The 13,575-nt window shown below is 43.5% G+C and overlaps 1 protein-coding gene across 8 annotated transcripts in view; it reads right to left on the bottom strand.

Annotated features, from left to right (window-relative positions):
* Positions 1-13,043, bottom strand: part of sptan1 (spectrin, alpha, non-erythrocytic 1) — a 38,468-nt gene extending 25,425 nt beyond the window's left edge. For 7 of the 8 annotated variants that reach the window (XM_031906808.1, XM_031906807.1, XM_031906804.1 and 4 more), the window contains exons 1-2: positions 741-980; positions 506-631 (exon numbers count right to left, since the gene is read on the bottom strand). In XM_031906808.1, coding sequence (XP_031762668.1) covers positions 506-631; positions 741-977 — 363 coding nt within the window. In that variant the 5' untranslated portion in view covers positions 978-980. 8 annotated transcript variants of the gene reach the window in all.
* Positions 13,044-13,575: the final 532 nt, after the last annotated feature.

Genomic DNA, 13,575 nt, shown 5'->3' on the forward strand with positions numbered 1-13,575 from the left:
CAATATTATCAGAGCGTAGAAAAATCACAACAGCGTTACTACACAACTACCACAGATTCTTCTGCATGACTCTCCTTTGTACACATATTTTAAGTAATGCAACAGAGGAATAAAGTGGCTCGTTTATGGAGGTTGCCAAATGAGTGGATCTTTCCACTGATATGCCCAGCTAAGATGGACAATACTGGAGTAATTAAAATGATGGTAATAGGCCCTTTGAAGCAAGGACCACATTAATAAGCCAACGTGGTCCCTGATTTGACAAGAAAATCAAATTTAAGGCTAGATATTGGTCGGGTTGGCCCTTGGGGGTCCCCATACACAGGCAGTTGCACAACTGGTCTGAAGGACCCCAATCAGCAGCTTAAATCTCCCTGTTTATGGCCACCTTAAGACTTTAGCAATGCTTCATTATATTATTTCCTTACAAACATACATGTAACAAAAATGCCCCATGGAATACCCCAATTAAATGTCACACCGCACACCTACACCCCACACTTACTCTGATGGTCTCTGATGAAAAATGTCCTTCTGAAATCATCAGGTTTCCAGTTTCGTCCAGTTTGACAATTGCCCCTGCATTGGCCTGTACTTCTGCCTCAAAAGCCTGGTGTTTCTGCAATTTGCCCTGTAAGGAGGCAATAGACACAGAGTTATGGCTATATCCCAAGAAGCAATATACAAGGACAAATACAAAAAGCAGTATGCCTTTATTATCAAGAAACACAAGTGCTTACCTGCAGATTGGTTGGATCTTTGTAGTTCTCATCAGATGCGATCTGGAGTTTCTCCTGGATCCATTTCTCCAGTTCATCAGCATCTCGCTGGAAGAACTGGAAGCGGTAAGAATCCTCCAACTTCTGACGTCTCAGTACAGAGAGTTCCTTAAACCGCAGGTATCGGTCTAGGACTTGCTGGCGCCTTTCCTGGATGTCCTCCGCTGTCTCCAGCACTTTCACGCCACCTGAATCCATTTTCTAGAAGGAATCAGATACACAGTGTTACCTCTCACGGTGAAACATTCTCATGTTCTTCACACTTCCTCTGTTGCCATTCAAAAATAAATTCACAGAACCTGTATCAGGTCCAGACTTGGATTCAAAAAAGGATTCAAACAGCCTCCACAGGCCCAATAAATAGTGACTGCCTATGGCATCTTACAGCAGCCCCTCTGGCATTTGCCAAGATCTACAGATTGCCTGACCTGTATATAGAACTAAAGCTTAAAGTTGTAGGCTGGAAATGATGTATATTATGTTTTGGGCTTCTTTAATAGCCCAAGGGCACCAAGCCCATTTGGCAAAGGAGATTTATGTCACCGAAGGTGCCCCAAGTAACTGCCCATCTGCTTAGGTACTGACTCACAATACACTATATTATATATATATATATATATATATATATATATATATATATATATATATATATATATATATATATATATATATATATATATATATATATAGAAACAACAACAAGAGATCCTCTGCACTCACCCATTATCAATATATAGAACATTAAGACATTCGGTGCATTTAAGCTACTAAGAAATGCCCTTCCCTTTAAGCAAAACAGGGATTGTTTGTCCATATATTGCAATATACTTCAAGCTGGCCAACTGCGTCAAAGTTTATATATACTCAATACAAGGCTGATTCGTAATTAATTTAGTCACATTACATGGCAGCTCAGACACCAGTGGATTCTGCATCAGAATGTAATAATCAGCCCTCGGGCATCAGCCTCTGACATATGAACCAGCTTGGTGATTACAGACGACCCCCAAGCTTAGCTTTCCAACAGCAGCCCAGAGCATACTGAGCATGTGCAGTGCCACTGGCACTTTCGTTTAAAGACCTGAATCATTACTGTTATATGGTTGCTGAACCCCTGGGTTGGTACATTCGTTTAATACATAAATTACAGCATTTTTAGCTATGTTAATTTGTATGCTCAAATTCTATTTAAAAACACCATCCAGCAGCTTCTGTATCGCCAAGCCTGGTTTCAAATGTGCAAACTAAAGCAGCCAGACATGTTGGCCGCCAACTGAGCAGCTTTGCATTTTATTAACAGATATGGGCAACCAGGGCAGTATTGGGAGTTCGGGAGGTGTAGTTCAGGAGTGGGGCAGGAGACATATGATACACACATGGTTTCCTTGTTCTTTAAATGTTCCATTTCCGCATCTTATGTGTATGGGTGGGATTTGTCATGTTATTTCCCTTAAGAATTACAACAGGAAGTTACATACAATTGTGGATACAGATGATCCTTGATCTACACAACTTAATGTATAAAGAGGGTTAAAATTACATTTCCCACAAGTAAAAGGCCAATGAGTTGCAGTCAGTCATACATTGGCAGATTCCATATATAGACTCCTTTACATTGTCATTGGGGCACTATTTTTGGTTCTGCCATGCACATTTGCATGGAGAATTGTCAAGACAACTGCTGAGGGTCAGATTTGTTGAGAGAGTGCATTCCAAGAAGGTAAAAAAAGGGATCTGGCTCACATTCCAAGGCCTGACACAGCCCCACCTAACAATAACAAGGACAAATCCCTTCCCCCTCCCCCAATACAATATATACAGCCCTTATGCACTTCCCTCTGTACAGCATTATCATTCAGAGGCCCCACGGATCTGGCTCAGTAACAACAACTTTCCAGTGCAGAGACCAATGGCTGACATAGGGCACAATCAATAAAAAAAATTTCACTTCTTCAGCCTGGACTAAATCAATATAAAATTCTGTATAAAGCACATAAAGCTTTATATCTAATTCACGGTACAAGAAGCGCGAAGATAATGTGACTTATGGAAGGTCACATGAACGAAGCCCCAGATGCACCCTCACCAATATCCATCAGTCATGGTTACACATTTAAATCTACAGTACAGATACCCTTTAACCGCCAAAGTATTTTTTCATTATTTAAATTTTTGTATAGAAGCTCTCCAGTTTGAAGTTTTAGCAGCTATTTGGTTGCTAAGGTCCAAATAAACGTAGTGACCAGGGAGTGGTTTGAATGACATATGAATAGGAGAGGACGAGAATACCAAAATGTAACAATAAAACTGTAGCCTCATAGAGCAATAGGCTGCTGGGGGCAGTGACCCCCATTTAAAAACTGCAAGGAGTCAGTAGAAGAAGGAAAATAATTAAAAAACAATAATGAAGACCAATTAAAAAGATGCTTAGAATTGGCCATTCTACAATATACTAAAAGTTAACTTAAAGATGAACCACCACTTTAACAGCCAGGAAAGGACAGGGAATCCAGGTACAAACACCAAGTATAGTGCCAGGCTAGGAAAGCAGAAGACCCAAGGGCCAGGTGGTGCCCGCCTAAGGCTGGGTTTTTAGGACATCACTATGACAGCACCCACCCTGCAAACATGGGAGGATAACGCAAACACTTAATTGTGATTGGGCAGGCATTTCCACTGGTGCTTGTGGGTAGCTCAGATCATTATAGGGCCCTGCTCACCTGTGCTGATCTCAGGGCCACACCCTAGAGTCCTGAAACAAACAGGCCCAGTCCTGCTTAATGAAATGACAAAAGCACAGGCAAGCTTCCCATGAGGATGTCATGAGAACTGCACATTGTCTCTGGCCTCTAGGAATTCAGAGGAAGGATGTAGATGTACAGCAGGCCCCAAAAGGAATGCGCTCCTGGGATTCCTAATGACAAATTCCTAATGCAAATAGAAGCAACTGCCCTGGGCCCGACCCATTTGGGACCCTGCAGAGAAGCAGAGGGAAAGTAAAGAAACACAACCGCTCTCCACATATTTCCCTCTTTTTTTGGAAAGGGGTTGCAATGTGGGATAAGTTTTGTAGTAAGGCAAGATGGTGTCTGGCAGTACAACAGGAGAGCTGTGGGCTAGTCCCTCATGTAATAAAACCTATCATCCTTCTTTAATATAGTGCAAACATATTCTGCAGCACTTTACCTCATGTCAGCCCGTCCCAATGGAGCTTATAAACTAATGTCCCTATTACATTGCCATCAGCCAATTAAACTGCCTGTATGTATTTGGAGTGTTGAAGGAAACCTTGACCGACACAAGAAGAAAATACAGATGCCTTAAAGATAGTGTCCTGTCTGGAATCAAACCCAGGACTCCAGTGGTGCTTTAAGGTACTATGTGTAGTAGAACATTTTCTTTATATTTTATTCACCCTCAGGGCCTCAGGGCAACTGTCCTTACTTTCCTTCTCTTACTATGCTCTGTACCTCAACAAAGGCAGGCAGTTTCCAAAGGCACATATAAACCCTGAAGCCCATTATGATGTCCCAGGGCTACACTTAAACACTACAACAGGTCTCCATCTCCACCAACGCAACCTACCTTCCTAGACTCTTCTACCTATGCAGGTGCTCCAGTTCAATACAATAAATATGAGGCCACCAACACAGCCTACCTTTCTAGACTCTCTCTCCCTGTGCAGATGCTCCAGTTTAATGCAATAGATATGAGGCCACCAATACAACCTACCTTCATGGACTCTTCTTCCCTATGCAGATGCTCCAAGTCAATGCAATAGATATGAGCCCACCAACAGAACCTACCTTCCTAGACTCTCTCTCCCTGTGCAGATGCTCCAGTTCAATGCTATAGATATGAGGCCACGAACAAAACCTACCTTCCTGGACTCGCTCTGTGCAGGTGCTTCAGTTCAATGCAATAAATAGGGAGTCCAAGCCAAAAGTATTATCATATAATGGGGGATACGCACAGAACAGCTCCCCAAATAGGGAGTACAAGCCAAAAGTATTATCAGATAATGGGGGATAAGCACAGAACAGCTCTCCAAAACTACTGAGCTCCTTATTTCTGTGGCTTCCGATCTGTTTCCGAGGAGTTAAACAAAACCAAGGTAATTATAGTGCCCGTCCAATGAGAGAAGCTTCTGGAAACAAACAGGCAACATCTTTATGAAGCCTGGGGAATGCTTTGTAGCTTCTGACAGCCAGAGCCTCCAATAATGGCATTAAGTGGATAAAGGGCTATCTGTGATAGTCAGCAGAGAGGCTCATTGTTTGGGGAGTGCAGCAGGGCTGTACTAATGGACTGTTCTTTCCTGCAGCACAACAGCTGACGTCACGCAGTTGGCGCTGCCAAAAAAAAAAAAAACGACCCAGCAAGTGCTGCAGACTTCTGCAGTCTGAATGTTAACAGCATCATTGCAGACCGGTAGCAACGCCCAGCCTTAGCCTGGAAGCCCCCGGATCAAGGTGGCTACGGCGCACTGCACCATACCATGCAGCTATCCTCCTGGAAAGGTTAAATCCACTGTGCAACCTCACAGCAATAAAATAAATGTAAAAATCTTTATAAAAAAAAAAAAAGCTTTGGTGCAATAATGGAAAAGGCTAGGAAAATCCTTTACCGGCACCATACAATTAATGTAAATCAATATATTAAATACAATCTTAGGCTACAGGGTCATTATCTTATATTGTTGAGCTACTTTAACTCCTGATTATATGCTGAATAATGGTGGTTGTTGTAGTACAGCAACATTCTGGGGACTCAACATTAAGAAACAGGGCCCTAAACAATATAATAATATATATCTTCATATACACAGCCAAAGAAGGGGCACAGCACTAACTGGCAGAAAATCAGGTATCAGGTATTGTATGCCTACCAATTCATTGCCCAGTGTGGGCATCAATACATATGGGCTAAAGGAAGGGCTATTGTGGGGCAAATAAATACCTTTAGAAGTAGGCAGGGCTATTGTGGGGCAAATAAATACCTCTGTGAGTTGGCAGGGTCCGTGTGCGAGTGCTGTCAGTGCTATCAGCCTCTTGCAGGCACAGATAAGCTCTGCATTCCGTTCGGAGGATCCATAGAAAATGAGAAAAAGAGCAGATGGAGGCTGCCTGCCCCTCCCTTCTGCTACAACCTGATAACACACTAATACCAGAAAGTTCCAGCCTGCAGAACCTGTCCTAGTTGCCCTTCAACCAGCCAGTACATTCAGGGCAAAATAACCTATTTACACAGACTGCAGCTCCATTCTATGGCTCTGCTGCTCCCAGGCTGCATGCCAATACTGCACTGGAGGCCAACTGCTCATTGATATAAGGGCCATTCTAGCCAACAGGGAGCAAGCTGGTCGCTTCTGAAAATTCAGCTGTTTTCCCAGCCCTGCACCTATTATGTCCAATGTGAATAACATTTCTTACCAAAACATTTGGGGTGCCCAGCGAGGCCCCTCCTGAACAGCACTGCCATTGTTCTATTACAGGGCTGTCCAACTGGAGGCCCACGGCCCAGATGTGTCCCTCCAAAGGATTTTTATGGCCCCCAGTCTACTTAAAGGCTTCACAGACTTCACTGTATAGAATCATCATTTTAATTTAATCTGGCCCTCCGACGTTCTATGAGAAATAATTGGGCCACTTCATGTAATAAGTTGCACAGCAATGCTCTATAACATAAGAGAATGCCATACCTAGAGTTGCCACCTTTTGGCATCCATAATACCGGCTGGGATGGGGGTGGGGCATGTCAGTGATGTAAGGGGTAGTGTTATGAGAAAAATGGGTCGTAGAGGTTTTGTCACCAGTCGGATCACAGGTGACTTTCTTGAGTAGGGTGGGTGTCTAAGGGCTGGATGATTAGTTATTACAACTGGCAAATACATTGCCCATACATTTGTAATACTGGCCCCGGCTTTGGCTGATATTTTACCAGCTAGGCCAGTAAAATACCCTACCCATGTAAGATATATTCATGAAAACTCTGACCATACAATTTATATCTATAGGAAAAGGGCTAATTGTAATCATGGTTGGCTTGCAGTGGCCTGCTACGGGCAGACATAAGGCAAGGTATAACAGAGAACAGATAAAAGAAATTCCAGCGGGATATTTATAGAGCAGTAATGTCATTACACAGCAGTTGAGTGTGCTTGCTCAATGCAGATGCTTACAATCTGCCACACAAGCTCTGGTGGGGGCAATCTGCCCTTGGCGGGGGGCATTTCTGGGCTAAAAATTTGATGTACTACATACTATGGGGTCGGGCAGGATTGATGTTCCAGCCGCAGATACATATTAGGGCTCTGGTACACGGGGAGATTAGTCGCCCGCGGCAAAACTCCCTGCTCGCGGGCGACTAATCTCCCCGAGTTGCCTTCCCCCTGCCATCCCACCGGCGAACATGTAAGTCGCCGGCGGGATGGCAGACGCGGCGGGGCGATTTCGGGAAACTCCAAGTGAATTTGCATTAGGTCATAGAATTGTTCAAGCAGAACATAAGGGGGCTCATTCACTAGCACAAGAAAAATCGCCCCTGTGTTGTAACTAATGGCAACCCGAGATTTAATCTCAACGCACTGTATATGGGAGACTGATGAAAGCTTTGTGCAGGGAGTTACTGCATACAGACACATTTTCCCCACTGTTTGATGTTTTCCAAATAACTTTGTTGGTTACGGCCAAGCTGCAATAATCTTCCAGCTTTCCTAATGCCCCAGGAAGGTGTGACTGTCAATTTTATGGTAGGATACTGAATTTTTTCTGACTGACGTATTCGAAATTCCCTTCAAAGAATGTTACACTCCGAAGTGTCAGATTAGAACTGTCTGGAACATAGCCAGCCGCACCTTCCCATATCTCATCTTTTCTGTGCCCCACTGCATAATATGGAATGTAATAATGACTCCTGCCCTGTCCTATCTATAGGAGGCTTGAGAAGGAATGTTCTGGGCACACAATAAGCTATACCCTCATACTGTACTGTCTAAGGGAAACAATATGGTACCTCCCTCCCATATGTATAAATACAAATATACAGAGAAGGAATGTTCTGGGCACACAATAAGCTGTACCCTCATACTGTACTGTCTAAGGGGAAACAATATGGCACCTCCCTCCCATATGTATAAACACAAATATACAGAGAATGAATGTTCTGGGCACACAATAAGCTATACCCTCGTACTGTACTGTCTAAAGTTGGCCATACACGCACCGATAATATCGTACGAAACCTCGTTTCGTACGATATTCGGTGCGTGTATGGCAAGTCGGTGAGTCGACCGGTATCGCAGGAGGCTGCTGATATCGGTCGACTCGCCGATCGGCCAGGTCAGAAAAGTTTGATCGGGCGCCATAGAAGGCGCCTGAGCAAAATCTGCTGTCAGGGCTGAATCGGCAGAAGGAGGTAGAAATCCTATTGTTTCTACCTCCTTATCTGCTGTTTCAGCCCTGACCGTGTGTGGTGGATCTGACGATGTTTCGTGCGACCAATGGTCGCATAAAACATCGTCAGATCGCCACGTGTGTGGCCACCTTAAGGGAAACAATATGGCACCTCCCTCCCATATGTATAAATACAAATATACAGAGAAGGAATGTTCTGGGCACACAATAAGCTATATATACACAATAAGCAAGTAGAGGTATTGGACCCAATAACTCTTCTTTGCTATTGTGTATATGGCTTGTCCTCTCCCCTGAGCTGAGGGACTGGGGATGGAGCAGCTACTTGTCATGGCTACTAACACCAGAAAATACCTTGCCATCCATAATACTGAGAATTACCTCTGCTAAAACACCAGTAGATAAAAGTATCAGTAAATGATCAGCATTGTCTATTTTAGTGGCTGCGACAAGTAGCTGCTACTAGTAGCTCTGTGCGTCTTCATCCTAAACATAATGAGCAGTGCTATACCCATATTTTTAATTACAGTGAAATATCCACCCTCTCTTGGGTGGCACCTTTAAAAATACACAGCACCAAACAGAAGTCATGGCGGACCTTGAGTTGGCATTATTTTCATTACCTTCAAAAAATTTACCAAAAACCCAGAACAAACTGACCCTACAACTTATAGCAGCAGCACGCTGGGTTATCGCCCTGAACTGGCTAGCCCCACATCTATCTCCCAATTAAAATCACGCATGGAATATATACAAACTATGCATTACCTTGCTGCTATCCTATTAGACTCCATGGACTAACATCAAGAAATCTGGGAACCCTGGACATCCTTCAAAACTCAAGAACTCCAACGGACGCAAACAACCCTTCTTGACCCTCACCGAGACACCTCTATTCTCTCACAGGACATAAAATACCACCGGTGGCCATTGACACTACCCAATTTCCTTTATTAAGATGCATTGTAACCCATGTCACCAATACAGTTATTAATCAATGTGTAAAAATAAAATTGATAAATAAAGAGATTAAAAAAAAAAAAATGCACAGCACATGGTATCGCTTAAAGCTTTTTAATACATGACTCTTGGATAGTGCTATAAACGGAAACATGGCCAATTTTACTTGCAGCAGGACCCACGGAAAAGCAGACCAACAGATGATCCCAACTGGGGCAATTAAAAGAGTTTGCCTGCCTAGCTTGGTGGGCAGATGACCAATGCTTAACATCATTCATTTCTATGCCAATCACCTTTGGGTGCAGCCAATCGCCACAGAAGTGAATAGGGGATGCAAAAAAGAGCATTTAGATATCCCCCCACCAAAAGTTTAATTGTTTGGGTGAAAACACACCCCTACATGCCACTGCCCTTTTTAATATAAAGAAGCCATTGCAATGTTTTCCTACTACTGCCATTTTTGTTCTGCAATCCTACTGCTGATCCTTAGGTCCTCAAGGCATCTGCCCCAATTACCCAACTTACAGACAGCTCAAATGGATACAAAATAGCAATAAAGGCAATAAACAGGATTATTTTGTAAACCTGATTAACCCTGGCCCCTTATTATTTCAGTTTCTAGTTGCCCTAATGTGGGGCATGAAACTTTTTTAAAAACAGAGAATGCAGAGAGAGATGACAACACACAAAAGACATGCAAGAGATCTCACACGAGAGACATCACTCCTGCTAATACCATACCATATGAATGGTATTAGCCATAAGGCTGGTCAGCCAGCGGGTGCCATAGGGAAAGTAAACAAGGATTAGAAGGGCACTGCAAACATCACACAATACCTTGATTCGGATCTTACGCAGAGCAAACATGACGCAGACACAGACAATGCTAATGCTGGGAGAAACAGAGTTAAAACAATTGTAACAAAGACATCAGTTAGAAATATCCTTATAATAAACCTCTATTTTATTAGATTTATGCCCAAAGGTAATGCTTTCCTATAAGGAGTTCAGAAATCCTGCAGGTCTGGAAGCGACACACAAACGACAGTATAGCTGAAATGCAATCTCCCTGAATAAGAGAGTAGTCTCTCTGATCCTATGGGCCCTGCTACCTTGGCAACAGCAGTTTCCCTCAGCTTGCCAAACAGGGATTGGTGCTCTGCTATTCTGGGGAGCCTGTCGAAATACACCTGAGTTACCCTCACTCTCTCTCACGCACACAGGTAAAAAATGGTGTTTGTGTGTTCAACAGCCAAGGACGACAGTTAAGGTCACGGACACTCAGGCCCTGAGACATGCTACGGCTAGGAGGATGGGGAACTACACTTTATGTGCAACTTGGTGCACCTTCTGCTGCCAAACATTCTGCCTTATCCTAGCAGCCATATGCTGCTGTGGCAATGCTTTCCATACCCTTCTCTTCACTGAAGGTAGGGTTCAGCAGACCCTATCTTTTCACTCCCTTTAAATAGCACTCATGCTCCATGAATCAATACCAATTATTTAAGCACTGATGGCACAGGGTAGAAAGTGATGACCAGGTTTGGACTAGCCTACCAGAGTACCAGGGGTTCATAGGGGCACTAAATGGGGCCCCAGCCTAGGGTAATTTCCCCACAGCCTATCTAAGCATATGCCCTGGATGTCATGTTCTGTGATGGGCCCTATGTGCTCTGTTATCTCTGGAGAGTGTCCAAACCAAGGCAAGCAATAAAGCCCCTTCCACTCAGATGTATTTGGGACAGTTGTGTATAAAATAAACATGGCCATATTTAAGATGCAATGAATAAAGCAATCCATTATGCAGAGCATGGAACACCGGGCTCACAAACAATTCTGTGTTCCAGACAAAGCTTTAGCAGCTAACGGCACTGTAGAGCATTCCATGAACGCAATCAAATATTCCATTTCATTCAATCAGCCGCACGGTTATGGCCAAACATCACAGGATGAAAATGTGTATCCGTCAATGCATTGGCTAGTGATCGAGGATCTCTCCAGCCCGGCTCTTTGTGCGAGTGCAGCTGGTTGTAACATAGGAGGTCCCAGCTCATGTCTGGAATCCAAAATGTGCCAAGTATTTATTCAGAAGAATTTAACCCTGCCGTACCAGGGTGTTGTCATGAGCCAACTGCAACCAACACCATTTTATTCTGCTGCCTTAAATAAAATGGCATTTAGAGGGGCCACAAAAACATACGTTAATTACCAATGTTCAGAGGCTTTTATGTTTAAATGCAAATTGCAATTAAAAGCAGTCTTGCAACATCATAGCAGATGACAGTTCTGGATTCTGCTATACTGTTTCTGGAGTCAGAACTGGCAAAAGAAGGGTGTAAAGAAGGCCTGGCTGTACTATATTGGTGGGTTTGTGGCTATTCTATTTAATGGGAACAATCAAGACTACAGCTCAGGGATTTCCAACCGTAATCCTCAAAGCAGAGGCAGAACTCTCAAAAATAAAAGGCAATAATAATTGATTTTAGCAATGAGAAATGCTGCAAGGTCCCATGTCAACAAAAGAGCTAATTCCTGATGCTCAGGCTACTTTCACTCTGATACATATAGCTACTGACTGTTCATATTGACACATTGTATGTAAAACTGACCCAAACCTATGTATCCATCCCCAGAATAAAAACAATAGGGATTGAAAAGGAGCCAAAATACACTGCATTTCTGGGCTTATTCTTTGCACATTCCATCATTCCTCAAAACTCATTCATATTATTTCAAATGAAAAATTTCCCAGAAGGTTGTGGGGGGCCCCTGTTGGAGGCATTTGGAGCATCAGATATTTTCCAGAATACAATTTCAGCAGCTAACGCCCTACTCCACCCAGAGAATAGGCCATACAATGAGATGTCCCTCTGCCTCATAAAAGAAAATATGATTATTATCAACATGTAATCATAAAGCAGAAGGGAGTATATGTCAACCATACAAATTACATACATATACAGATAGATATAGGTGTAACATATACACACACATTACATCTCCCAGGAGCCTCTAGAAAACTGCAGGTTCCAACAAGTTGCATATATACATGGGTTTTGATGCAGACTGTAAGCTCTTATTGCCAAGCCCTCATACTGCAAAGAAAACCCATGTCTGATAAGAGAAAGTAGATATATATATATATTTATATAGAACCCACTGGGTGAAACAATGGCATCCATTATATGCAGTGCTTAGACCAACAAAGCCGCCCATAGGGAACAATAGGGGTAAATAAAGGAAAGGTCATAAACGTTGATAGGAAGAGGACCCTGTAGAGTAAGGGGATTGCTAACAAACAGGGGCATACATACATATTATATATTCATACTGGATATGTAACAGGGGCATAAATACATACTTATATATACATTGGATCTATCAGCACCCATGCTGCACGAATTACAGTGATTAATGCATCATCAGTTCATTACATAAAGGGTAGGGCAAGGGTTAAAGACTGACATGCCCCACAGTGCAGCTCTCCATTCTTGGCCAAAGCACTCAAGGGGTTAAGAAGAAAGCCCAGTCACATCATCTTGCAAAGAGTGCACCATGTCCAAGCCTTTCCACGACAAGAAGCCTTTTTAAAACCATGGGGCCACCCACACAGATATAGCTGAACTGCAATTGCCAGCAGTCACATTAGTAGCTATTGCCTACAAAGGGCGAAGGGGCAAATGCTGCCTACGAATTCCGCACTCAGTTAGGAAATTAACGTGAGGGAAAAGGAATGAAGTATGGGTGCGGCCTCACCGGTTCTGAGGGAATGTAGACTCCGGCTCACAATCTCCGACTCTCAGTGTGTTGATCTGGGCTGCTAGCTCACAGGCAAATCGATTTTGTTCCGGGAGGGGCTCCGGCAGCGCTGACGTCAACCTCCGCAGCTCGTCCGGAAATGCACGAACAGCCGAGGGGTCGGCTAGAAAAGAGACGCGCCACGCCTACACGCCTTTACGAAGTAGAAAGTGGCTCGAAAAGCGAAGGCTGCGAAAATTGCCGAGAGCAAATGGGTCACAGTATAATACTAGATCGATAAGTGAACAACAAAAATGGCGTTAGCAAGGACTTCCGGCCCCATAAGGGAGTCAATATGGCTGACAAGTGTAATGTATAGAAACAAGGGCATGGTTTCTACTATACACCTATTGTCTTTTCTAAGCTCCTAGTATCCATGCTCAAACTGCCGGCGCACGCTGGGGTTTGTAGCAGGGTTACCATCCCATCACTAGGACTCTTTATAGCATACCACCATGCCAGGTTGCAAGCCACTAGGAATGGTCCAGTGTGCCTTCCCCCCACACTTATACAGCAAAGGTGGTAATACACAGGGCAATAGTTACCAGCCCACCAGACTTCCTGGCCCTTAATGGTGCCCTCAGGAGCAGTGGTGTAGCTACCTATATGCAAACCTACATGCC

This window comes from Xenopus tropicalis, chromosome 8, assembly GCF_000004195.4.
Source record: "Xenopus tropicalis strain Nigerian chromosome 8, UCB_Xtro_10.0, whole genome shotgun sequence".
NCBI classification, from domain to species: domain Eukaryota; kingdom Metazoa; phylum Chordata; class Amphibia; order Anura; family Pipidae; genus Xenopus; species Xenopus tropicalis.